This window comes from Ammospiza caudacuta, chromosome 17 (assembly GCF_027887145.1).
Source record: "Ammospiza caudacuta isolate bAmmCau1 chromosome 17, bAmmCau1.pri, whole genome shotgun sequence".
NCBI classification, from domain to species: Eukaryota; Metazoa; Chordata; class Aves; order Passeriformes; family Passerellidae; genus Ammospiza; species Ammospiza caudacuta.
The window spans coordinates 14690583-14717332 of record NC_080609.1 but is presented as its reverse complement, the minus strand read 5'-3'; the positions used below and the strand labels follow the sequence as shown (position 1 = coordinate 14717332).

The 26750-nt window shown below is 53.4% G+C and overlaps 1 protein-coding gene across 1 annotated transcript; it reads left to right on the top strand.

Moving 5' to 3' along the window:
* The first annotated feature begins 7345 nt into the window (after positions 1–7345).
* On the top strand, positions 7346–25260 carry MAP2K3 (mitogen-activated protein kinase kinase 3). Its single transcript, XM_058815823.1, has 13 exons — positions 7346–7559; positions 11992–12024; positions 12405–12474; positions 14207–14255; positions 16538–16651; positions 17297–17416; positions 17575–17691; positions 17825–17876; positions 18695–18822; positions 19366–19443; positions 21348–21487; positions 22156–22201; positions 22620–25260. The coding sequence occupies exons 1-13, from the start codon at positions 7544–7546 to the stop codon at positions 22701–22703; spliced, it is 1047 nt and encodes a 348-aa protein (XP_058671806.1). The 5' UTR covers positions 7346–7543; the 3' UTR covers positions 22704–25260.
* Positions 25261–26750: the final 1490 nt, after the last annotated feature.

Genomic DNA, 26750 nt, shown 5'->3' with positions numbered 1-26750 from the left:
AGCAGCTTGGAGATGGCAGCAGCCTGACCCTGCTGGCTGGAGGGCGTTTGGCACAGCTGGAGCAGATGTTCCCTCTTGCAGCACAACAGAGAGTGTTCCCTGTCCAAGCTGGTGAAGGACAAACACGCTGCAGGACGGAGGAGTTTTCTGCTGTAGTGTCACAGGCATCTTTTATAAAAAATCCTTTCCTTAGGATTTTTTCCTCCTGAGAAGCTGAGAGGCCTCAGGAACAAAATGTAAACAATGGTTATCTGCTGCTGTGGAATGCAACAGGTGGATCTGTCTCTCTGTCTCATAGAGTTGTTTCTAATTAACGGCCAATCACAGTGAGCTGGCTTGGACTCTTTGTCCAAGACAGAAGCTTTTGTTATCGTTCTTTGCTATTCTATTCTTAGCTAGCCTTCTGATGAAACCTTTTATTCTATTCTTTTAGTATAGTTTTAATGTAATATATATCATAAAATAATAAATCAAGCCTTCTGAAACACGGAGTCAGATCCTCATCTCTTCCCCAATCCAAGAACCCCTGTGAACACCATCACACTGTAGCACCAAGATCTTGCTTTACTCGGTGTGGGAGTGGGAAAGCTGAGGCTTGAGGGGGGAGATGATGCAGCAGCAAAGTGTGCAGCCCTTGGGGTGGCCCCTGTGACTCAGCCCTGAGCGTTGGGGGCATGGCTGCAGGGCTGTGCTGTGCTGCACACACCACGATGTCTTTGCAGCTCGTCACTCGAGGTGACGTGGCTCCTGTGCTTAGGGCCAGATGTGCTCATGCTCAGGGCTTTTGAGGAAAGCTGCTCTGCATAGTTCACAATCCCCTGCTGCTCTGCACCGCTTGGCTTCTCTCCTGACCTGCTGCCAAGTTGCACCCCGGCCAAAGCTGAGATGATCTCGTGCTCATTCGTGGCTTTGGCTGCTCTTTGTCATCTTCCAAACACCTCTGAAAGGTGCTTGGGGGTAGGTGACAGGCCCAGCCCCACGTGCCTGTTTGTAAAACCCCCAGAAAATCCCTGCTGGCACGGGGCAGGGCAGTGTGAGACACCTGTGTGTGCGTGCACGTGTGCTCAGCTGACTGCTGAAGCTTCCCTGGTGTCCCAGAACTAAAATCCTCCACCCTGTGCCAAATCCTGGTGCTGACTGCCTCCCCTGTGTGGTCAGGAAAAGAAAAAAATAAGATATAATTGTACAGAAAGAAGGATGAAGGTGCTGGTGGGTGGGTATGTGCTGGAGGACCAGCCTGGACCTGACCAGCCCCTGTGCCAAGCTCTGTCTGCCTCTCTTTGGCAGCACCCGTTTTCCTTAAGTCTGGAAGCAGCTCCACACTGCTTTAAGGCTGCTAAAAAGAGGGATGTGGTGGGTGTTGTGATGATCTGCTTGTACAGCTCCCTGTGTTCACTCCCTGTTAGCATCTGCAGCCCGTTTCCCTCAGGTTTTTGGTTGATCCCTGCAATTGTTTGGCTTTGGGCATCAGGTGCCCGAGGATGGCTGGTGCCAGCCAGGGCTGGGGGTGTCCTCAGAGCCCAGGATATCTGCAGAGCTGCCTCTTGTGCTTTGCTGATGCTGCTTTCTTACCCAAGAGCAGCTTTTTGCAGGTATTAATTACACCTGTCCCTGCCTGGTTTCTTGAAGGGTTGGAGGAGCTGCCTCCAGAAATAACCAAGCAGAAATTTTTGTGGGTGAATTTCTAATTCTTATCAGCCTTGTGTGTGCTGTGCCGTGCCAAGGTGCTTGAAAACCACTCAGCTTTTCCTCCAGCAGCTCCCCTGTAGGTGTGATGTTTTTGTGTACATTCCAGGTACCTGCGAGAGTTTTCCCCTTAATTTTGGATCCACAAAGGGTTTTGTGTTTGGTAACTGTGGGTTTCCCCAGGGGGTTTTACAGCCTCAGCTCAGTGAGGGAAACCATGTGTAAGCATCCCAGGGACAGGAGGGCAGGGTGTGTTTCCCTTGATCTCAGACAGGTTTGATGTTTCACACAGCTCTTTCCAGCTCCTCTCTGTGACCGTGTTCACAGGGGTTTTTGGATGAGAGGAGAGACGAGAATGTTGACTCCATGTTCAGAAGGCTTGATTTATTATTTTATGATATATATATATATATATATATTACATTACAACTATACTAAAAAGAATTAGAAAAGAAAGGTTTCCTCAGAAGGCTAAGCTAAGAATAAAATAGAAAAGAATGATAACAAAAGGCAGCTCTCTCAGACTCTGTCCGAGATAGCTCCGTTTTGATTGGCCATTAATGATAAACATCTAAGAGGGGCCCATCACAGGTGGACCTGTTGCATTCCACAGCAGCAGATAATAATTGTTTACATTTGTTGCTGAAACTTCTCAGCTTCAGCAGGAAAAATCTTAAAGAAAAGATTTTTCACAAAAGATGTCTGCGACACCTCTCCACACATCACCCTGCAGAGAGAGCGCCGCTCCTTTCCCCAGAGCACGGATGTGAGGCTCGCTCTTCTGAGAGGAAAGGGGATTCTTAAAAATTGATTTGCTCTTACTCAAATGGAAATGGTTCTTGGAAGCCCTGAGTGTGCCCCGAGACAGCTGCAGGCTGGGCTGGGCTGAGTCACTGCGAGCTCTTGGGCTGGGATGTGAGCCGGATGCGCCGGGACCAGCCCGGCTGTGGAGACCTCTGCCTTCCTGGGATGGAGAGGCAGCTCTCTAATCTGCCTTTACCAGGAAAAACCTGCAGCTCTCACTTCCCTGAACCCTGGAAAAAGTGCAGTGTGATAGGGTGGATGTGAGAGAGTGACGGAAGGAGGGGAAAGAAGGTCAAACCCACCCAGAGGAGCAGCTGTGGTGGCAAAGCATCGCTGAGCTGTGGGCACGTTTCCTGGGGAGCTTTTCCTTGTAGTGAATCAAAGCTGCCCTGTGGGTACTGGGCAAATCCAGCAGAAAATAAGTGTTTTCCCCACACAGACCTGGTCCAGCCTTTGATAAGAGCCAGGGTGATGCTGGGCAGTGGGGTTGCAGTGTGCTGGTGCTCCAGCCTTTAACTGGGGGGAATTTTTAAGTTTTGCAGCAAGGAGTGTGATGGAACAAAGGAGAGAAATGTTCACAGGTGATTTCTCATGGACCAGCTGGATGTGGGGTTGGTTCTGGGAGTGTGGATGCAGTCTGTCCTGTGGGGCAGAGGAACAGGGATGGGAGGAAGGGCAGGAGGTACATGGTGTGGGCCATAAGGAGGGATGGGTGAGAGAGGCAGGAAAGAGGATTGGCACTGAATATGTATCAAAAAGAGCAAAAATTTGGTGTGGTACAGCAGGAAATGCAGGGAATTGTACTGCAGCACTCTCCTGCTGCTTTCTGTGAGCTGCTGGAACAGCACCCTGCTCCAAAGGGAATAATCCAAGATTTTCTCTGCTCCTGCACCTCAGAGATGTGGTGCTGGCTCAGTGCTGGAGGTCAGGAGTTTTCCTCTGAGGGAGCTCAGGCTGGGGAATAATGTCACTATGAACCCTCTGAGCAGCTGCTTGGCTGCTCCCCAGTGCAGATGCTGCTCTTGAAAGTCCTGCCTGAAATGTGAGGGCCAGGAAAGCACCTGGGTCAGTCTCTTGTTTCTGCCTCTCTCCCAGAGCAGGCAGCTGGGAACGTGAAGGGGTTTTTTTTCACCTCCATAAATTCCATTTTCATAGCAGGTGTCTGCTCTCTTACATCATTTGCAGAGATGACATCACTCTATCCCTGCCCAAAGCAAATGGGAGGGAGGATGGTAGAAATCTTTTTTTTTTTTCCTAATTTTTCCTTTTTTAAAAAGCAGAGAGGGGAATATTTTGCTCTCTTGATAAGTTTACAAGGACACCTGGAAGTACTTGAACGATGCCAGTTTGGGTAGAAAAAGTGTCTATTGATGCTGGAGTTGAGTTACTGCTGCCAATTACAAAGTCAAACTATTCCCTTTCCCACTGTGCCTCCTGTCAGGCTGATCTATTCCAAGGACAGTTTGAGTTTTCTCTCCCATCAGGAAACTGTCACTAGCCACTCTCATCAATTCCAAACAGATTTTATTTTTTCATGGTTTACCCTATGGAGTGAGAAATCAAAGGAAGGGGTGATGCTGGTACCTGCTGGCAAGGAGAGGGGCACAGGTGATGGATGATGCATTTGGCTTTTTTTTAAGTGTGTTCTTTGCTTTTCTCTAAGCATTGTGTCCTTTGCCTTCCCCTGACAATCCCAGGGCATCAGGGCTGGGATTCCTTCCAGATCTTTGTCTCAGGACAAAGCTGAGCATTGAAGAGGTGCAGCCTCAGCCACTGATTTTTTTGGGGGGAAATCCAGTTGAAATGAAGGATGCAAAGGAGGCAGTGTCCATTTTTTTGAGGGAAATCCAATTGAAATGAAGGATGCAAAGGAGCCAGTGTCCATCCCAAAGGATGCTCTGCCTGCACCCCAGCTCAGTTCCTGCTCTGAATAGCTGCCCCTGTGACTGTCCCCACCTTTGCACAGGGGTTTTGCACAAGCTCTGGTGCAAAGCGCCACAACTCTGGCCACGTACCTGTTGTGTCCTGTAATGTCACCATGTCAGTGTCAGCCAGACGGGGCTTCTCAGCTTCCTGAGGGGAGTCTGGCCTCTGGTCACATGTGGGAGTGGAGCCCTTGTGCTCCATTGTCACGGGGCAGGCTGACAAATGGGGACAAAATCAAAGGTTTTTTCCAGCCCTCGAGGTTGTGCAGGTAACCTAAAAATACCTCAGGAATGTGGCTGGGCGGTGACATCGTCCCGGGGCTGCCCCAGCGTTATCTGGCTGCTGCACGGAGCCCGGGCGTGGCTCTGAGCCCCGGAGGTGCCTGTGCCAGCGCCTCTGCTTGTCAGACGCTCTGGCTGAGGAGCCCATCCCCAAATTCCTCGCTGGACACCGGGATGTCACATCCTGCTCCCTTGCTCAGTCTCATCTAGAGCTGGTGGCACCGTGGCTGTGACATCCTGCCGTGCTCTGATTGTCCCCAGCCATGGGCTATCTCCTTTCCCATCCAAGGGGATGGGAAGGATAGCACCATTCCCTTTCCACCTGGATTCGGTTCAAAGGCTCCGTTTTCAAGCGGAGTTTCCAGCCTGTGTGTCCCGTGCATGGCTGGGGCATGTGAGGCGTTCCCATGGGATGTGTGGAACAGTGAGCACATCCCAGACTGGGGCAGTGCCTGCCCTGCAGCCTTGACCAGGGAAGCTGCTGCCATTCCTGGGAGATGTGGGCTCATCAGGCAGTGTGTGCTGGGATGGGACAGCCAGCTGGTGCATGGCCTTGTCTCTGAGCAGAGGGAATGAAGTATTCCATGAAAATCAGACTGTGCCCATGGTTGGACAGCAGCTCTACTTAGGGGACAGGTGAATTAATTTTGTGGTCTATCCCATACACACCTATAAAAAGCTCCTTTCCAGCCCCAAATGGGACACTTCTGCTGCTCATGGTAAAGCAGCTCGTCCCCTTCTCCACTCCCTGGCTGTGATGGTGACCCAGCCTTAACTGCAGTGGCCTCGGGAGGGGCTGTGTGTCCACAGGGGAAGGGTGGGGAGAGGGGCCCAGCGTTGGCAGGGCACTGTTTGAGCTCATTGCTGTTTTTGTGGGTGTGCTCTTCCCCTCATTCAAGCCAGCCCCCTGGCAGGAGGCTGCTGGGAGGGATGGGAGCCATCCTTGTCCCTGGCTCTGCCCTGTGCAAGTACCTGAATTCTTCCCAGGGTTTGCTCTCCCAGCATCCCTCACCTGTTTTGGGGTGACATCCCTCATGGGCAGGCTTTGTTAACACCACTTGATGCTTTTTGTTCCCCTGGGATTACCTGTGCCCTATAAAGAACTGGATAATTTCTGGCAAATGGTGCACGCCTGGTTATTCCAACTGCACCAGCAAACCTTTGAAAGAGTTCCCAGCAGTGAGACTTGAAAGGATGGTTGGGTTTGTTTTTATTTCTTCCCTTTTCCCCCCCCCCCCCCCTTGTTTGTTTACTTTTTAAGATGCTTTTGAGATGTCAGGAAGCTCAGCTTTACACCACCCCTGGTCCTCGGGCGCTGAAACCCAACGGGACAAATTCAAAGGAAATCTTCTTTCCCATCCCACCTGCTGGGTTAGGGACTTTCTGCTCCAGAGCAGCTCTGACTCTGTGGGTGTCTGTGAAGATCCTTGGAGTGTCTGTGTGTCTGGGTGAGAGGGAATTAGCTGTTAATGGAGTGAGTGATGGGAGGGCAGCATCTGAGAGCACTGCTCTCCCCAGGAGCGCTGGGGACGGGTGCTGGTGGCTCTCAGTGCCATCTGCAAGAGCAGCTCCTGCGTCAGCATCCTTTATGTGCTGATGATCTGTGCCTGAAACTATACCCTGGGAGTGGAAATGAGCCTGAGAAAATACCTTCCGCAGTCCTTCTGGGGCTTACATAAACACTATTTAAAATTAGAGCCACTCATTATGTTGGTATGTGCGTTTACCTTGACCTCTGACTTTTCAGCCTGCAAATGTGCCTGGTCCAGGCACAGCCTGGAGTTGGGAGAGAGCTCAGCAGCAAAGCACTGGTAGATTTTCTATAATTAGTTTAAGGTAAAGAATCTGGTACAGTATCTCCCCTCCAGGCTGACAGGGAAATTGAAAACAAAACTGCAGCCTGTCAGAGCTGAGCCTGGCTTTGATCAGGAACATCAGCTTTGGCTTCTGCTGGAGTGGCTTTGAGGGAAAGGGGAAGAGCAGCAATTCTTGGCCGTGGCTTCTCTTGCACGTGCTTGCAGAGAAATGAATGCTTTTATTTTCCCACTCTCCCTTGCTATTTCCCAGCCAAGTGCATGCAGCAATTTATATTTTGCTACCAGAGATGCCGTCTCGGCTGTCACCCTGGAATAGCTGCTGAGCTCCGAGCTGGCATTGTCATGGAACAATATTTCTACTATTTGTTGTGGTAATAGTTGTTAGTGGCAGAGCAATTACCGCGTCACCTGCAGCACAACGAAACATGACCTCTTTCCATCCCAGCACCCCTTTGGTGCCCAAACCATCGAGCCTGGGCTCTGCTGCTTGGTGCCAGGGCGGTCCTGGAGCAAGGGTCACTCCGGTGGGACGCCTGGGCCTGCAGGCTGGCTCGGAATGGTTGAGTTTGTGGGAAGAGAGCGCGTCCCACCGGGATGCACTTTAGCAATCCAGCGCTTCGGCAGCTCCCGGAGCTGGAGTTTGGCTCCCCACCAGTTTCCTGTTGACGTCACCTGCTATTTCTCTGCTGCAGTTTTTACAACTGTTGAGCTTTCAAGGGTAATCGGAGCCGAGTCCGGCCAACCTCGGCAGCTGCCGATGAGCGAACGCGGCTCTACCTTCCCCAATCCCCCCAGCTTGCCTTGGCTGCTGCTCCCAGCCTTGGGGACCCCCGGGATTTGGGGACACAGGGCTCTGTGAAGCCAGCGGGTGCTTGGGGCCATGCATTCCCACTGAAAGGAGTCAGCGGTGCTTGCAAGAAGTGCCGTGCGCTGGATCCTGCGGGAATTTTTTCCCCTCCCTCCTCCAGTCCGCCCCCATCCCTCTCTTGTGCCAGGCGTGCAGGCGCTGCTCTTCATTTCTGGGAAACCATGGACAAGAAGCAAGGTAGATGTTGCAATTTCCAAAACACGTGGTGGGGGAGAGCAAAGGGCTGGTTTTGCTGCTAAAAGGGGCTGTGTAACTTTTCTGGGGTCAATCCACGCGGTTTTGTTTCTCCTGGCTTGGGCAGGGGGTCTCTCTTTGCAGCTGGGGATCTATTTTTAAAGCGCTGGAAAAGTTGCATGTTTTGTGGGGTTAAAACTCTGGCGTCTTAATTGTTTAAAAAAAGAAAAAAAAAAAAAAATCAAATCCAGCATGTCTGAAGGAAAATATGCAGAGGGTGAATCTGGCTTCTGGCTCTGGGGTTGAATTGCATTCCTGGGACGCAGGGTTTTCCAGCAGCTCTTGGTGGCTGTCCCCTGCCTGTTGCACGGGCAAGGTGGGTGCCCACGGCCCCAGCAGTCAGCAGCTGTGATTCAGCACAGGCTGAGAGGCTTGTTTGGGGCTGCAAGGGGCTTTTTGTGCAGCGTGGTTCTTTCCTGCTGCTCGCCGGCAGTTTTGCAGAAGTGCGGAGCGCGCTGACCCGCGGGAGCCCCTCTGCAGCGGGACCTCGGCGGCTGATGAGTGATGGCTCTCAGCAGGTTGAGAGCCCTTTTTCCACTTCCATGGATAGCTTGTTCCACTCCCAACAGTGGAAAACAGCACAAAGCGTGCCTGTGAGGAGCTGGCTCTCATGACCAAGCACCAAATTCCCCTCTCTGCTCTGTACCCTGCCTCCAATTTATTTCCTTTCTTTTCTTCTTTTTTTTTTTTTTTTTTTCCTTCATGCTTTTTTGTTCCAGCTCTTTATTTGCAGCAAGGCTGGAATCCACCCTCCAGCCTTCTGCCCTATCCATGGCATCTGACTCTCCTCCTTGGATCGAGGAGAACTGAGATGCATCCAAAACATTTCCCCCAGCACTAACAAAGCAGCACAGCTCTCAGAGCAGCCTCCCGTGCCCAGGACTTCACCTGGGGCTACAACCAGAGCCCTGGAGAGGCAGTGGTGAGGTTTAATTTCAAAGGTCGACTCAGGCAAATAGTTTTATTTGCAGTTCTTTAGATTGTCCTGTTCATTTCTCTCCGCCCACGCCAGCAGAGTGGGAAGGAAAAACCTCCCGTGGAGAGGTGCAGCTCAGTAGGGCTGAAGTTGGTGGTGGCAAAAATGAGGATTCCGGTGTTGAATTAGGCAGTTCCAGGAAATGTCTGGTGGTTCTTAACTGGTGGTGGTTATAGCATGAGAAAGAATCTCTTTGGGCTTTTTTTTTTTTTTTTTTTTTTCTCTTTAGGAGGAAATGGTTCCTTTCTTAGCATAAAGGATGCAGTTACGTGCCTGCAGCATCACGTGGGTTGCAATTTCATCCGCACCAGGAACTTCTGTCAGCTAATTTTCCCCTGCCTGGGTGCAGGGCACGGTGCTGTGTGTGTGTCTGTGGCTGGCAGCCCCTTCCTGTGCCCAGAACGGTGCCCTGCCACAAGGTGGGCTCGGGGCTGGCAGGGATAACCAGGACATGTCCCCAAATCGCCTTGTCCTGCTGCTGCCTTTTGGGCTTTGCAGAGGGATCTCTTGAGGGGAATTTATGCTTGCAGACCCCTCTTGCAAGAGCCCAGTGCCCTGGGAAACTGGAGCATTTCCAGGATTTTCAGGTGACAGAAGCAGTTGTGCACATTCTGGCAATTCCTCCTGCAGGGACCCTCTCGGGAGGGATTGTGCTGAGTGTCAGGGGTAGGAGAGGCAGTGCCAGGGACTCTCCAGTGGGAAGGAGCTGACAGCAGCTGCCTGCGGGGGCTGAAGGGCTTGAGTTGCAGGGTCATGTCATGCCCATCCCACTGCCTTGCTGCTTCTCTCTTTTTGGCCTTTTTTTATTCCCTTCCCTGGTTTTTCCTGCATTCTCATTCACCCTGAACGGGGCATGGGCTCTCCCCGGGGAGTGGCACAAGCAGTGGGAGAAGCTTGCAGCAAGGAGTAGCTCAGGCCAGCCTTTGGGAGCTGGAAATCTCATGTCAAATTTTAGGAGAGCTGTAACAAACAAATCCAACCTCTGCCTCAGCTTCCTGGCTGCAGGGCAGCATCCTGGGGGATTTTATTCCATGGGCCGAGCTGGGTTTTCTGCCCTTCACAGGTGGCAAAGTCTGGGAGTGGTGGTGTAATACCTCTGCTTTAATCAGTGCTTTTTCACATTGGAGCTAGGAAATGCCTTTTGGGGCTAAGCAGGACAGGCTGGGAAAGGGATGATTGCTGGTTCCACCTCTGGGAAGTCAAGGGTGGAAGTTTGGGAGTACAGGGTGCCTGTGACAGGAGAGTTCATGGCCAGGGCACATCAAAAGACTCTCCTGTACAGAGCTGGGGGTTTGGAACAGGCAATCTCTGTGTCCCTTGCTGCCCTGGTATCCCATGCTGCAAATCCTGCCTGCAAGCTTGGGCTCTGCTGGACAAGGCACCCTGTGATTCCCAACCCCACCCTGGGTGCTCCCAGCTCCCTCCAACCCCAGAAGGGCTGAGGAAGGGCTCAGGCCACCCTGCAGAGGCTGGCTTGGGTGCCTGTGGACCCTGTGAGTCACGGCCACGGTGCCAGGGGAGCTGCTGGTGGCACAGAAGGCGCTTTGTGCCTGCTCCGCGGGGTTACTATGGCAATTGGGGAGAGGGAGAGCAAACAGATGGAGCAGGATCCCAGCCAGCATGGGGGGATTTCAGGGCTTCGTGTACAGGTCTGGCTGGTAACTGCTTGAGGAGGGGGGGCTGTGTGTGGAGCAGAGACCAAACTGAGTTTTGGAGCAGGTCCTGGGGGTGAAACGCTCAGCACGGGGCAAAATCCATCCCCTGAGTGCCTACAGCAACTCCCCAGCTTGCAGAAGGACTCAGGGGACCCCAGTTTCTAGATCCTGTTCTTGCTCTCCCACGCTGAGTAGCAGGAGGCTGGGAGTGGGAAGGGAGGCACTGCTGAACCCACGGACAGGATCGTTCCTCTGGCTCCGTTCTGTGTTTGCTCCCGTCGTTGCTCCACTGGGTGTTTTGCCAAGTGCCATCCGTGGGTGTGTGGGGCTATTCATAGTGCCCCTTCCAGCCCTGCTGGGTGGGCAGTGGGGAAGGGAAACTCTGCAGGCTCACAAATTAGAACTTGTGACTGCTCTGACACGGTCAGGTGGTTTCCATCCCAGCGGGACGGGTTTGGGGTGGAGTGGCTCCTGTGCTGCTTTCACTGAGCTGGAAGTTCACATCATGGAAACTGTGCTGGTCTTGGAGCCTTTGGCTCAGCTCTGATGCAGGAAAAGTGGCAGATAAGGTGGGGGTGTGGGCTGATCTGCTGATTCCCTCAGCAGGGAGGGATGCTGCTGGTCCTGCAGGTGGGACATTTGCAGTGTGCTGCAGACCCACAACCTCAGTGAGGTTTGCATTTGGGGAAGGTCAGGGCAGGAGAAATGAGTTCCAGGCACCTGTTTTGTCCTGGAGCTGGCAGGGCACAGGGCTGGGGGCTGTCAGAGCTGGGGACATGCTGGCCATGTGTCTCCCTTGTGTCCTGCTGCAGCTGCAGGAGCTGCTGCACGGTGCTGTCTCCTGCTGAAATTGCAGCTCCTCGCTCTCCCCTCCCTTCCCTGGCAGCCTTTGGAGTGCTGGACTTTGTCCACACGCCGGCTCCCAGCAGCCAGGCAGGTGGGAGCTGCTCTGGAAGGCTGTCCAAGGCCACGCTGAGCCTGGAGCACACCTTGGTATTCCTGCTTTGCAATGGATCCTCCAACTGTGTGCAGCCACAGCAGCTTTGGCTGCACAGTGCAGCTGCCCCCTTGTCTCTCCTGGGGGGATCAGGCCCTCCATGCTCTCAGCTGCTGCACTTTCAGCCCCTTGGGGTCAGTTTGTTTTCCCGGGGATGGAATTTTCACCTGCAGGTTTCTGGCCCTGCCTGAGCCCTGTTTCCCTCTGCGGCAGTGAGTGTTGTTATCTCAGGGCTGTTTAAAGGAGGGGGACAAGAGCATCCTCTTGCCAGTCACTCCTGGTGCCTCAGCCCCAGATTTGTGAGGGGTTCACTGCTGGCTGACAGTGAGCTCATGTCTGGTTTTTCCCTATTTTCCATTTGTTATGGATGGGGTGTCCCCTCTCCTGCTGGGACCAACTCCTTCCTTTTGCTGGATTTTGGAGTGCTTTTGTTGGATTTTTGCTGGATGTCTCGTGGTCATTGCTGTCCATGGCAGATCCAGCTCTGGCTCTTCCCAGGAGGGCCAGGCTGGGGCTGGGGCCCTCTGGCTGGGAATGTTTTTTGGGAGCCCTGCACATCACTAATGGCGTGGGGACCTCTTGTGGCTGGAGAAACGGGGATGGGGCCAGGCCTGGCTGTGCTCCCAAAGCCCAGCTGCCTCCCTCTCCTGGAGCTCTGCTGGTCCATGGGCCATGAGGGGCACAGGGCTGCTCTCTGCTTTGGCTGCAGCATGGAGGCTGAGCTGCTGTCTCGTTTTTCTCTTTCAGATTCCAAAGGATCCTTGGAGCCACACAAACCAGGTAAGTGCCCAGCAGAAATTGCAGCTTTCACCCCAGAAAGGGTTTAAATCCCAAAGAGAGGGGACTGTTAATGGCCATGGAGGATAAAGAGCACTTCTGGGGTACAGTGCTTGGCTGCAAGACCTGGAAAATGGTCTCTTAGTGCACCCTTGGCTATTTCTACAGAGCAATGCTCAACAGTGTCATCGAGACCCTCCTGTGCTCTGGCTTTTGCCTGAAATTTTGGGCAGGTGGTCACTGTGACCTTCTTGGCATTTTGCTGACCATGGTGAGGGGTCCAAGCCGTGCATTCCTGCCTAGTGGCTGCTGGGAAAAGGGTGCTCGAAGGAAAAGAAACAAAAATCCATTTGCTCACCTCACTTGTGCATCTTTTCTTGCAGTGAAAGGCAAGAAGAAACGGGACCTGAGGATAACATGTGTCCCCATCAAACCACCCGTGGCCAACACCACGTAAGGATCTCTGCTGCTTGGAGCTTCTCCAGAGCTGCATTTGGCACTTCCCCACAGGGAATGGCCTGTGAAGGGTTCCCAAAATCAGCACAGTTGTTATTTTCTGTGAAGCTGGATGATGAGGAGGAATCGCACACGTGTGTGCAGACATGTGCACAGCGTGTGTGGCTCTGGGAGGTGCCTGTTTGATAGGAAATGTCCCAAAGGCAAAGACTCAGAATCCTCTGGGGAGCTCTTCCCAGTCTTTCTGCCTTGGCTGTGCCAATGCCAAAGGGCAAAGATGTGGTAGAGAGAGGGAATCTGCCTGAGGGAAGAATTTTAATGCAGGGGAAGAGAAGTGGTGGTAGCTGGACCGCAACAGAAACCAGAGGCACAAAGTTGGGGTGTGTTTTACACGACCTGAGTATCAGGTTTAGTTTGAGTTGTTTGCAGCTCCTTACCCTGCTAAAAGGAGGACACAGACATCTTGCACTGTTGTGCTGTTTGGGGCCAGTGCCCAGCAGTATCTCAGGGCGCTGGAATTTCTCCCTGCCCTGTTTGCTTTGAGCTGCTGATGCTTGTTATGCCGTGGGGGAGAGCCTAGGGTAGCAGTGCTTGGTTTGACAAAGAGCAGACTGCTAAAATTCCACTTCCATGGTGCTCTTCCAAAACACTTTGGGCTGCATCACCACTGCCGAGCCTTGTTTGCCCCAGAAACCTCTTCTAGAGAACTCCAGGAGAGCAGTGAAGGCCCCAAAAGGGAAATATCACTGCTGAAAACCCCAGGTAGAAAGGGGGAGGCAGGGGAGCTCACACAGCCCTGCCCTGCCCTGCCTGTGACAGCCACCTCCTTTGCCCACGGGCACATCTGCCTCTGCTCCTGCCAGGGTTTGAGTTTCCCCTGGAGAAGGCCTCATGCTGGAGTCTGCAGGGCTTTGCATGCCCAGAGGCCGGTGCAAGCTGCCCCCTGCTCCTTCTCTCCCTGCTTTTCAAGCTGCAGTGCAAATATTTGCACAGTGCAAGGCTTTTGCTCAGAGCCCAAAGTACTTCCTTGAGGCTGGAGGCTGCTCTGATGGGAATTGAGACTAAACCAGTTGGGCAATCTGTGCTCTTTAGGAGCTCCCAGGGGATGGGGAGAGCCCAGCAGTGAGGCACAATGGGCAGAGCACTCTCGTGGTGGCTCTAAAAGCACCGTGCTGCCCAGAATGGGAAGTGGGCAGCAATAAGGGAAAAAAAAGCCATAAAGCACAACTTTCACCTGCCTGGTGTTGTGCAAAGGGTGACACCAAAGTGCTGCCTGCTCTGGCTGCCTGGAACAGGCAGCAGAGTGTACACAAATGACTCACAGGGGAGGAATTACCTGTTGTTCCCTCGCGTGCGTTTCGGGCTACGTGGCTGTGCTGCTACAACACCTGCCTGTCAAAACACGACAGCCGAGCTGCTCTGCCACAGAAACGTCTCATCTCAGCTCCTCGGGCTCCTCTCCCGAGCAGGAATGGTTTCACAGCCTGGTGGTTTGGTGCATGTCTCACCTGGCTGATTCCCTGGGGTTCTCACTGTGCCCCGTGGGTGTGGGCTGAGGCGTTACTGGCACCATTTAAAGCATTTGTGGGTGTTTGGAGGGGGCTGGTTGGAACCTACAGTGAGGCACAGGGGGGAAAGCAGCAGCTGAAAGTGCTCAAAGGAATGTGAAACCTGGCCAAGAGGGTGAATGAAGCTGGGCTTTTTCCTGACTCTGTCTCGTTTCTTGCAGGCCCCCGAGGAACTTGGACTCCAGGGCCTTCATTACCATTGGAGATAAAGTACGTGTCAATGGGTTTCTTTTTTTGCTTCCTTCCAGTTTGATTTTCCCTGGGCATGGGGAGCTCTGTGGATTGTGCATTGCAACCTGTCAGATCAGGATTGCAGCCTCATGGGGTACAATTCTCAATCTAAACCATTCTAGGATGATCCAGCCCCTCTGTCCAAAATGAGGGTGGCCTCACCAAGCTCTCAGAGTGCCCCAAACAAAGTCCCTTTATCCTGCTTGTGTTGCTGCTTGAGGCCCAGGAGAAGCTGGGCACAAAGTTTTCTCTCTGGTTCTCCAAAGTCTTTCCTGGTGACCTGATGAAAAGCACTGCTGGAAATAGCCACTGTCCCTCTTTTATTTCATTCTCTTGTTATGGACTCTCTTGGGACTGCAGAAGCTGTTTGCAAACGAGCTAAAAATACCCTGCATTGGATCAGCCCTATATCCAGACCCTTCCAGGCTGGGAGGTGGCTTGGCTGATGGGATCTGGGTCCCTTGGCCTCAGTGCAAGGATTAGGGTTGAGGAGAGGAAGCTTTGGCTGGGTCCAGGTAGCAATCCTGCTGCCTGTGCTGTTTTCTGGTGTTGTGTGTAGCTGGAGCTCTGGGAGAGATGCTCTCTGTGACAGCCTGGGCACTGTGTGTGCAAGGGGACAGTGCTGCAGCCTAGGGAAAACTCTCCAGAGTCACTTCCCTGCTTGCTCCAGTGTTTGCAGGAAGGGTCTGGTCCAGGTATTTTGGAGTGACATGGTGGAGAAGAGGACTTGGGCAGGAGTGCAGCTTCAGGAGCGGAGGTGCGTGGTGACCTCGGGTCCCTGGGATATGGACAGGCCATGCCATGCATCCCATTGTCCTGGGAGGGCTCCTTGGCTGCATCCATCACCTCTTGTTGCTGGGCAGGGCAGCGCTGGTTCCTGGAGCGTGCTGGGAGCCTCGGGGCAAATGCCAGGAAAGGAAAAACACAATAAGCAGGAACAACTGCACAACACGTGTGCAAAAAGCACCACCAGATCCTTCCTGGAGGCCCCTGCACTGCTCCTCTGCCTGCTGCCCCTGCTCTCCTCAGTTCAGGATCCACGTCCTGCCCAGGAAAGGGCCAGAACCTTCCTGTGCTGGGCAGGGCACAGCTCAGGCTGAGCTCAGCCCTCCCTGCCCGCCACATCTGGCTGCCATCCACAGCCACATCTGGCTGCAGCCGGGGCTGGCAGGAAGGTCGGGCAGACCCGCTGGCTGCTGCCTGTGCTGAGGGGACAGTGCTGAGGGGACGGGGCTGGCCAGGGTCTGGCAGCCACATGTCCCAGCCAGAGGCCGTTTCCTCTCTCCCTGCTCAGGGCGTAGCTCCGTATCCGGAGCTGTGCCGAGCTCCTTTCCCACCCTCGCTGCCTTTGTGGCCACTGGGGCACTTTGGCATCCTGGTATTATTTTCGTTCCCTGAGACCGGAGGAGAGCTGGAGGCTGGATAAAGGCTGGCTGGAAGGAGGCTGTGACTTATTAGGAGCCATGAATGCAGCATCCAAAAATAGCCTGTGTGTCACTGGGCTGGTGCCCTGCCCAGCAGAGGCAGCAATTACAGGGGAACGTGGCTTTAGGGAAACTTGTTTGTGGCTGGTGCAGGAGCTCGCTGGCTCCCTGCAGTGTCAGGGTGAGCACTGGCCATGGTTTTTTCACAGCTTTGGTAGTTGTTTTCTTGGTGTTAACTCAGGTTTTAGCTTGCTGGCAGCTTTTTGGTGGTAGGAGAAGGTACTGAAAGTGGGTAAAACCCGTTGAACTCACTTAGAAATGCAGTTGCTGTGTGCACCCCATCTAAGAGAGGTGTTGTTGGACATACAGAGAGGTTTTTGTGACTGATGATTTTAGGGATGTGGGGAGATGTGAGGGATCCCTGCCTGCCCACAGGGGTTTGGAGCTTGGTGGAGGCTCCTGACTGCTGCCCATGTTGGCACAGGAACTGTTAAAATCCTGCAGATAGTTCAGCAACTGCAGAAATACCCTTGGTGGGTAATCCCCACAGGCAGAGAGGCACCAACCTTTGGTGCCCTTTTAGTGGCAACATTCCCTGGGCTTAAAGGATGAAAGTCCTGATCTCCAGCTGCAGAGGGGGAATTAAATGAACCCTAGTGAGTGTGGAGTGAGAGGGTTTGGGCTGTGATTCAACAGAGCCAAAAATACCCCCATCATGGTGCCTCTGGAGTCGTCCATTGTTCGAAACGCTCTGCACGAGCAAGCTGACAGTGTTGCTGATCTCCTTGCTGATAAACCTGCTTGTCCCTGATGCCATTCTGTCCTCTCTCCCCAAAGAACTTCGAGGTGGAAGCTGATGACCTGGTGAGCATTTCAGAGCTGGGCCGTGGGGCCTACGGCGTGGTGGAGAAAGTGCGGCACGCGCAGAGCGGCACCATCATGGCCGTGAAGGTGAGCACACCTGGCTGGGCTGGGACACCTGGCTGGGCTGGGGCACCTGGGTGGAGTGAGGATCATGAGATACAGCCCCAAGGGAGCAGAGGAACTGCCGAGCTCCACTGGTTGTGGCAAAACGAGGGTGGGTTTATCTGGCTTTGGCAGGCTCTGGTGTTCCTGGTGTGGTTTGGCCCGTACAGGGTCTGTGCTGATACTGGCTGGGCACACTGGGGTTGATAACAGGCCTGGGAATCCAGGATTGGTGCCTGCAGTGCAAGGCTGGCATGGCAGAGTGCCTGTCCAGGCTGCTGGCCTGGCCCTGCACCCTCTGCAGAGCGTGCCAGGGTTTGGCATTCGTTGAGGTTCTGTCTGGCAGAGGCAATTTGGGCGTCTCCTCCTGGCTGCTGCTGGCTGCAAAAGAAGGATAAAACACCCTGGCCCCAGGACTGCAGGTCCTGAGTCAGGCTGGGGGATTCAAGGAGCTCAATCAAAAGTTATAGTCATGCCTTTTTGCTTTGCTTGCTTTTAACCATGCAGGTTGGCCAGTTAGCCAACCCAAAACAAATGTTTGAATATCTACTAATATCTTCTACTGTTTGAATATCTGATATCTGGTTACCCCACCTACACCAAACTCTTGTTGTTTCATGTTTGTCTCAGAGGATTCGAGCCACTGTGAACACTCAGGAGCAGAAGAGGTTGCTGATGGACCTGGACATCTCCATGAGGACAGTGGACTGCTTCTACACAGTCACCTTCTACGGAGCCCTGTTCCGTGAGGTACTGACCTGCTGAGTGCCTGGGGCTGGGTGGGGCTCTGGGATTGCACTGGAGGCACCAAACTGTCCCCAAAACACCCCTCTGTGTTTATCTCCAGCCCTTTATCTCCCCTGAGTTTCCAGGGAATTCCCTCTCAGCTGCTTTCTCTCCATCCGCAGGGCGACGTGTGGATCTGCATGGAACTCATGGACACTTCCCTAGATAAATTCTACAAGAAAGTACTGGAGAAGAAGAAAACCATCCCTGAAGACATTTTGGGGAAAATGGCTGTGTCTGTGAGTGGCTCTTGGGTCCTTAGATGGGTTTGTGCATCCCCTGAGCCTGCTGGGGGCTGTGGTGTGTTTGCAGTGAGAGGCTGCTGCTGCCTGTGACTGATGGGTCACTCTTTTTCCACTCTTTTATCCCCAGATTGTACGAGCTCTGGAGCACCTGCACAGTAAACTGTCTGTAATCCACAGAGGTAAGTGCTGGATGGGGTTAGTGGAGTGTGGCTGGAGATCCAGGCTAGGGGAGGGCACCTTTCCAGGTGTGCTATGTCCCTGTGGGATGCCTAAAGTGGAATCTGCTGGTGCTCAGGACTGTGGTGGACAGATCTAGATGCTTGTTCCTTGACCGTGGTGAGCAGATCTAGATGCTTGTTCCTGAGATGCTTCCCTTTCTGCAGGGTGTGATTATCTTCCTCCTTTCCAGATGAAGGGTTGGATGTAACAACAGAATTCCTCACCACCTGTATTTTTTATGAGCATCTCTGTCCCTCTTGGAGTACAGAAGTGCCTTGAAGGCAGCTCTTGGAGATAAAATCCCCAAATCCTCCTGGCTGGGTAGTTTTAGCAAAGTGAGGGCTGGAGGAGACCTTACAAAATCCCAGATGGGAATTGTAACACCCAGGTCTTGCTCTCCACCCTGGTGAGGTCCCTTGTGTAGCTGTGGACAGATCAGGATGTGCATGAGACAAACTCTCCTGAAGATTTGGCAGAGCTGTGCTTTTAAGGCTGTGCTGGGCACATAAATCTCTCCTAAAGAGCTGGGGAAAAACTCCTCAACATTTTATTTCAACTTTTTGACCGGCCTGGTTGGAGAGGGGACTTGTTTTCCCTAAGGACATGGTTGTCCTGTGAATAACTTTCATTGCAATAAGACTGGTGGGGCTTTGTCCCCCTTCCCCTGTGTTGGGACCTGCCTGGTCCCTCCCAGGCCTTCAGGGAATTGCCATTTTTGTCTCAGACTCTTCAATACCGTTGCAAACACCCAAATTTTCCCTCTTGCATTTCCTCTTAGACGTGAAACCTTCCAACGTGCTGATCAACAAGGAGGGGCACGTGAAGATGTGTGACTTTGGGATCAGTGGTTACTTGGTGGACTCTGTAGCCAAGACCATGGATGCTGGCTGCAAACCCTACATGGCTGTAAGTGCAACCCCTGTGCAGCCTCAGCCCTGCTCAGGAATGAGTCTGTTCCACCTCCAGCCTGAGATAAAAGCCACTCAGGAGTGCTCTGCTCTCCCGGACTCAGCAGAGCCTCCCTGTAAGCCCAGCTCTGTGTTAATCCCACAGTGACTCTCCCTCTGCCCCTTCCACCTGCAGAAGGACACAGAACTGGTTGTGGCGCTGCTCCTTGTTGGATAGAAAGTGCTGAGGCTTTTCTTGGCAGGATTGTTTAGTTTCATCCTCAAGTCAGTCTGAATTTCCCTTTGCCATCTGTGGCATTCATGTGGGAAGTGTGTGCTCCTGAGGGAGGGGTCATGCAAGTCCCACTTCCCTGCAAAGAGGCAGAGTTGTGTGGAGCAAGATGTGGCTTTCATCAGAGCTGGATTCAACCTCAGACCCTGCCTCTCTGGGGGCATGAGCCAGGGAAATCCACCCAGCCTGGCTTTTGGAGACTGAGATGTGCTCTGTGGAGCTTGCACTGGGAAATCAGGAGTGGTAACATGTCCCATTTTGCTGTTACAGCCAGAAAGAATAAACCCTGAGCTGAACCAGAAGGGCTACAACGTGAAGTCAGATGTCTGGAGCCTTGGCATCACAATGGTAACACCAAGGGCTGGGATCTGGACCTGCAGCCCTGGGGTTGGGATGGGTTTGGGCAGGTGGGGCTGTGCCCTGCTGGGAGCACTGGCAGCTGGGTGGGTGCCATCAAGCAGGGCTCAATTTGAGCATGGACAATGAGGTTAATTACCCAGGGAATTCAGGCTCCCAGCAGACAATACCAGGATGACAATGACTATCCATGCTGAGTATCCAAGAGTCTGGATTTTAATTGCCCAGCAGCTCCCTGCCTGCTGGCTGAGGGGTGGTCAGTGGAGCAGGGTTTGCTGCAGTTGGGGCTCAGCCTTCCTGCTTCACCCTCCAAGTCAGCAGAGCCTGTCAGGGGATCCCAGTCCTGCTGCACTGAGAGCTGCTGTGTGTGGTTTGCAGCAAATCCTGCCTGCGGGGTAGCTCACAGCAGCCAACAGGAAGGGGAAATGCTTTCAGTTCCAAAACTGCAGCTGCTTGGGATGGTTTATCTGCCTCCTGCAAGAAGCAGACCTTGCAGAAAGCAGCTGAGATCCTCTGGCGCCAGTGGACAGAGGAAATCCCAGCTGCTGGCTCCAGGGGATGCTGCCTGGGAAACAGCTCCTGCTTTCCAGGAGACTCTCTCTGAGGGCAGATTATTTTCAGGAACTTTTCCTGTGCCCTCTTAGGCTTTTGTTTTGGGGGCTGCATCCCTATGTTTGTGCATGCTGTGTCTTGGCAAATATTCCAGCGTGGTCTCATCCAAACTCAAGCCAAACTCAAGCTGCTCTCCCTGGTGTCCCCATGCCAGTGCAGAGCTGGTCTGGCTGGCTGGAAATGTCATCAGGAATGTCATCTGAGCTGCAGGAAGCTGTGGGATGGGAGCCTCTGAGTGATGGAATATCCAAACCTTTCCAAAGCTGGAAGGGAGAGGACACCTTGCTGGAAGCTGGCCAGCCTGCAGCTGAATGGAGCCCCTGAGCGTTTGGTTCCTCCTTGTGTCTTCCTCCTGGGCTGGCTTCCTGGGGTTTTTTAGGTTTATTTTCTTTATGAAGGACTTGGATTGATTTCAGACCAGACAGTTTGTGGGCCATTGAGTTGCAGGGCTGTTCCAGGCCTTCCTGGGCTGGTGGCTTCATTCAGTTTTGGAGCAGCAGGAACTGAGTTCCCCTGACCCGACCCAGAGGCAGGGAGGGACACTGGGCTCTGTCCTTTCAGGTTTGTTATTCCTCCCATCCCATCACAGCCTGCCAGGCAGGTCTCAAGGTTCTGTTGCCCATTCTGAGACAGGACCTGATCCTTGGCATGAGGACACTACCCAAGAGCTGTGACAGACTTTTTCCTGCTTAAATGAGGGATAGAGCAGAGGTGACTTGTAGGAAGAACCCAGTAATTGAGGTGGTTTTGGTAAAATTATGTTCTAGCACTTAATTTTTCTTGGGTTTGTGGATTTTTTGTGTGTTTAGCTCATGCAGTGCCAGCCTTGGGCTGCCTTAGGGCCAGCAGAGCACTTTGGAAACCAGTGCAGAAGCTGTGTGCTCTTATTATTATCTTTTTAAATAATCCCATTTTACATATCTTTTGTGACTTCCTGTAAATGCATTAATATGCTGAACCAACCTCAAAAGGAAGTACTTTTGGCCTCTGGGTCTTTGTATTTAAAAAAAAAGATAAGAAAAAAAAAAAAGGTGGTATGACTCAAATTGAAAATGGTTTGTAAGGAAAGAGAGTTTTCCTTTGAATCTGTGCATGGTGGGGCTGTACCTGGTGTGTGTCTCACATTGAGGAAAGAGGGTTTTCCTTTGAATCTGAGCATCATGGGGTTGTGCCTGGTGTGTGTCTCACATTGAGGAAAGAGGGTTTTCCTTTGGATTTGAGCTGTCTGGGCATCCTGGGGTTGTTCCTGGTGTGTTTCTCACGTGTCCCTGCCTCGCCCCCAGATCGAGCTGGCCATTCTCCGCTTCCCGTACGAGTCCTGGGGGACGCCCTTCCAGCAGCTCAAGCAGGTGGTGGAGGAGCCCTCGCCCCAGCTGCCCCCTGAACGCTTCTCTAAGGAGTTCGTGGACTTCACAGCACAGTGGTGAGGCTCCAGCAGGGACTGCTGGCTCTCCCAGGTTGCCTGAGGGGCAGCCCTGATTTGTGGGGGTTGCAGTGGAGTGTGGGGCTGGCTTGGCTGTCCTTTATTAGCCCATTTCTGCCCTCCTCACTGTACCTGGTGCTCAGCATGGCAGGAAGCGCTGCCCAAACTGGTTTTGCTCTCAGCCTGACTCACCCAGCCTGGCTGGAAGGTGCAGAGGTTTCTCTTCCCCTTTTCCTGTCGCTGCTGCTGAAGTGTTGGTGTTTTCTGGCAAAGTGGCAGCGAAACCAGAAGCACCCCCTGGCAGCCTCTGGGTGAAAGCTGCTTTGTGGTTCTGTGGGATGCTGCTCCCTCAGGGTGTCCCCTGCTCCCTGGAGCTGCCGGGCAAGGGCAAGCTCCCCCTGCAGGTGCTGGGAAACCATATCCTCCCCTTCCCAGTTGTTCTATGTGTGGGGCAGACTGCAGAGCAGCTTGGCTTGTGCTTTTTGTGGCAAAACACTGAGTTGTCGTTCCCCAGTTACCTGCCTGGCTGCTTTGCTGGTGGTTCAAACCTGCTCAGGCAAGGAGGGAGAGGGATGGGTGCAGCCCATGGGAAAGGGAGATCCCCTATGACAAACCATGTTCAGCAAAAGATCCTACAGCCTTTCTGTGCCTTTGTTTTTTCCTTCCAGCCTAAGGAAGAACCCAGCTGAGCGAATGAACTATTTAGAACTTATGGTGAGTGCAGAGCTGCTTCTGCTGGTCTTTATTCCCAGTTTTGAAACTCAACTCAGTGGTCCAGCAGAGAAATGGGACAAACACATGGGTGATTTCTCAGGCATGGAGCAGGATGTGTGTAGTGTGTCAGGGGTGTGGAAGGGTGTGTTGATTTCACGGGTGTTAAGGTCAGGGTTTCCAGGTGTTTTCTCCATCTGTCCTGTCTGCTCTGGGAGAGTTTAGACCTGGAAGGATGGCACTACAGCTGCCAAGGTGGGGTGTCCTGCTGGGGCTGAACTGAGAAATGCCAGAATTCATGTCTTAGCTGAAGAATGGTGTCTGGGGGAGTCTGGGGAGGAGAGTGGAATCCGCCTGAAGCTGTGTGACATCCCCTGGGGTCTGTGGTGTCAGCTGACGTTTTCTTTGATCTCCTTGGCAGGAACACCCTTTCTTCACCTTGCACGACACCAAAGAGACTGACATGGCCTCCTTTGTGACAGAGATCCTCGGGGAAGACTCCTAACTGCCAGCCCCCAGCTCCCTGCAGTCCCTCCATCCCGGCTTCCCGCAGGAGAGCGAGCGAGGACTCCAGTTCAGGGTGCTTTGCACAAATCACAGATCCACCTCCCCGCCCTGGGGGCATCTCTGGCCCCATCAAAATCTCTTTTTCTCTTTGCCCTGAGGAAAATAAATCCCCCAGGAGGAGCCTTTTGAAGCCAGCACCTTCCCAGCCAAGCCAAGGACTCCGAAGGCTCAGGAGGTCCCTGAGAGGAGCAGAGGGTGCCAGGGGCCACCTCCCCTCCCCAGTACCCACAGCACAGCACAGGGGGTTGTGTTTCTTTGCTGTCAGGGGAGGACAGAGAGAACCAGAGCTGCTGTGCTTCTCCCACTCCTCTCCTGCCTGCCCAAGCCCCTTCCCTGGAGTCTGGTCTCACTTGCCTTCTCTCTGTGCCCCCAGGAGCTCATACAGCTTTAGGGGCTCGTGGAGCTCCCTGGGCTGCTGCTCACACCAGAGGAATGTTTGAATGTTTTAATGTCTGGCTCAACACCTTAAGGACCCTTTGAGGCAGCACCGGCTCGGGCATCCCTCTCCCTCAGTCAATGCTGCTCTCTTGAGGAGAGGGAGAAAAAGGCATTTTTCCATGAGCTGCATGGGGCTTCACCCAGCATCCATCCCTTCCCTGGTGGGCACAAGGGGATGCAGACACAGCAGCTGCCTGTCCTCCCTGTGGGCTGGGAGAGGTCACATCCCTGCCCTGGGCATCGCCTTCCTCAGCCCTGGCTGCCTCCATCCCACCCTGCCTGGCTCCTGAGAAGTCTCTGCTCTATCTGCTGTCCAGCCTGGAGCTGCTGTCAGACCTCGCACTGTGACACCGTTCCAGAGGCTGAACTCACACCCCTGGTGTCCCAAAGTGTCCCCAACCCCTGCGGGTGCCAGCGAGAGCCAAAGCCCGGGGACTGGCCCGTGGCTGTTGTACATTTGATGTCTATATATGATGGACTTTGTAACTTTGTGTTTCCTAGGTTTGATTAACTCGCTATAAATTAAAGCCCTTTCTGTGTGGGAGGAGGGAGGAGCAGTTCTCTCTCTGCTGACAAATCCACTGTGAAAACCTGATGTGTTTCCCCCAGCTCCCAGCCAGGGGAGCCAGGGGAGCAGGAGGGGTTTCTGGCTTCTACTGTACATGATCACGGATAAACGCACCGGCTGTGGAATTTGGTTTTGTTTATTTTTTTCTTTTTTTTTTTTTTTAATAATTGAGTTTTTCTGAAGGATTTTTTTTCTTTTCTAATATATATTTGTGTGTGTGTATGTGTGCTCTATATATATTATATATTTTTAAATCAATGATGAATGTGTGGATGTCTATGTGGCCAGCAGATCTGGCATCATAACAATTTTTCTGGCTAAATTTGGGCAGGTGGGGAAGGGGTCACTAGAAAACACTCTGGCCTAAGATTACTTTTCTTCTTTCTTTTTTAAAGAAATGCATCTATTTTTTAACTGAATCTTTTAAAAATCTTATTCCTGAAATTCATGCCCTGGAGGTCTGGATTTCAGGGTGAATTCCCAGTGTTCAGGGTGCCCCTCAATGAAGAATGATGTTCCCTTAAATTCATTATCCCCCCTCCTGCAGTCCAGGGTTTGATGCAGTGCTGGGCTGGGAGCTGGGGTGCTCCACACCATCTGTCCCCACCTGGGAAAGCTGCTCTGGGGAAAATGGTTTTCAGCCCTTGATGCATCACACAGCCAAGGCTTTTCCTGTGCCATCCCTCTGATCTCCCTCCCTGAGTCCACAAACCCTGAGGAACCCAGCCCAGGTGGAGCTGCACAAACCCTGTTCGGCTTTGGTTCAACCCTGACCCCCCAGCCCACCTCTGGATGGAAAATAAGGACGTGATTGATGTTCTCCATGTCTCCCTCCTCCTCATCCTGCTCTGCAAACCACCCGACACTCACCTGTACCTGCTTGGTTTGACAGCTTTGCTGCTGAGATGTACAACTGTAATTTTTTTTCATAGTTGGTTACTTTGGATTATTTTTGTTTTGAGTTGAGCTTTTGGGATTTCTCCCTTCTCTGTTTAAATTCCTTTCCCCTTCCTTTAGCTCACCCTTTTTTGGTGCTTTGGGGAATGGTGTTCATTCTTGTAAAAATTTTTTTTGCATGCTTTTTATTTTTTTTTCTGCATTTCTCCTCCCGGAGAGAGTCCTGATTTCTGTATTTTGGGATAAGGGAGCATCTGCCCATTCAAACAGGGAGATGGCTCTGGGGTGGGCTTGGGCCCATGTGGATGAGCTGAGGCTTTGCTGAGGAGGCCAACACACCACACCTCCCTGTGCCATCTCCTCTGCTTCATTCTACACAGGTTTACCTGTCCAAATCCCGTGTCCTTTCCACCTCCCTGCTCCCCTGTCCCACCTCATTCCCTCTGCAGTGGCAGTTCCTGGGGAGAACCAGCTTGGCTTTAAGGTGGGCGAGGATTTTGACTCACATGGAAAGCCCCTCTCCCCTTGTATTTTTGGGAATGGTCTGTACCCCTCAACCCCCATCCTTATTTCCAATAAAATTCACCCTCAAACCTGATTCTTGTCTCCTCTTGCTGTTTGAGGGCTGGGGGCGTTTGGGGCAGCAGCTTGGAGGGGAATTCTGCTTTCTCCCTATAGTGTGGAGTGATGCGGCTGCTAATTTGGGGATCGTACAAGCTGTGACCCTTGGGATGGGATCCCTGGAGCAGCTCCCTGGGCCTGGGGGTGCAGGAGGCTGGGGAGGGCTTGCAGAACACGGGAACTCCAACTCAGCATCCCTGGGGCCGGGCAGGAGGGGGAGGCTGTGGGGTTCTGGGGCGGGGGGATGCTGTGGGGTTCTGGGGCAGGGGGCTGCTGTGGGGTTCTGGGGCAGGGGGATGCTGTGGGGTTCTGGGGCAGGGGGATGCTGTGGGGTTCTGGGGCAGGGGGATACTCACCATGGATCGGGGATCCCCTCGAGTCGAGGGTCCCGGGGCAGCCGGCGCTGCTCGCGGCCGCGAGGGGGAGGCAGCGCCCGGCGCCGGGACCCGGCGGGACCGAGCGGGATGAGCCGGGACCCAGGGGAATGAACATCCACCGGGACCCCGTGGGATGAGCCTGGAGCCACGGGAATGAACATCCACCGGGACCCCGTGGGATGAGCCTGGAGCCACGGGAATGAACATCCACCGGGACCCCGTGGGATGAGCCTGGAGCCACGGGAATGAACATCCACCGGGACACGGCGGGACCGAGCGGGATGAGCCGGGACCCAGGGGAATGAACATCCACCGGGACCCCATGGGATGAGCCTGGAGCCACGGGAATGAACATTCACCGGGACACAGTGGGATGAGCCTGGATCCGCAGGGATGAGCCTCCACCCACGAGGATGAGCATCCACCGGGACCCCGCGGGATGAGCCTGGAGCCACGGGAATGATCATTCACCGGGACACAGTGGGATGAGCCTGGATCCACGAGGATGAGCATCCACCGGGACCCCGCGGGACGAGCCTGGATCCGCAGGGATGAGCCCCCACCGGCGGCAGGACCCGGCGTAGCCCCCGTTTCCATCCCAAGCTCCCCTCTCAGCCCTTCCCATCCCTCCCTCGGCCGGGATTACGGCAGGGGGTGTCCGGGCGGTGGTGCCCATAGGGGATGGAGCTGCAGGTTTGGAGGGGACTGCGAGTAAGGAACAGCTCCCTTCCCTTCCCAAGTGTTCTCCCTGTCAGCCAGGCAGGATCAGGCCGGAGTCACTGCGTCCTTCAAGCACCGGGATTTGGTGGCGATGCTTTGCCTGGAAATGGGGCCGAGGAGGGGATCAGCGGTGCTGGGGAGAGCAGAGACCCCAGGAACACCCATCTGTGTGGTGTGGGGACACACCCGACCTGCTGGGAGCTGGAGTCTGCTCTGTTCCAATTACCAGCTTAATAGCTACATGGAGACCATTAAAAATGCATCAGTGCCTCCGAGGAAAGAACTTCAGGAGAAGTGGAAAATTCATCACTTTGAGCTCCCTTATTAGGAGAAAAGGTGTTTTTTTCCCCCCCATTTGTCTCAA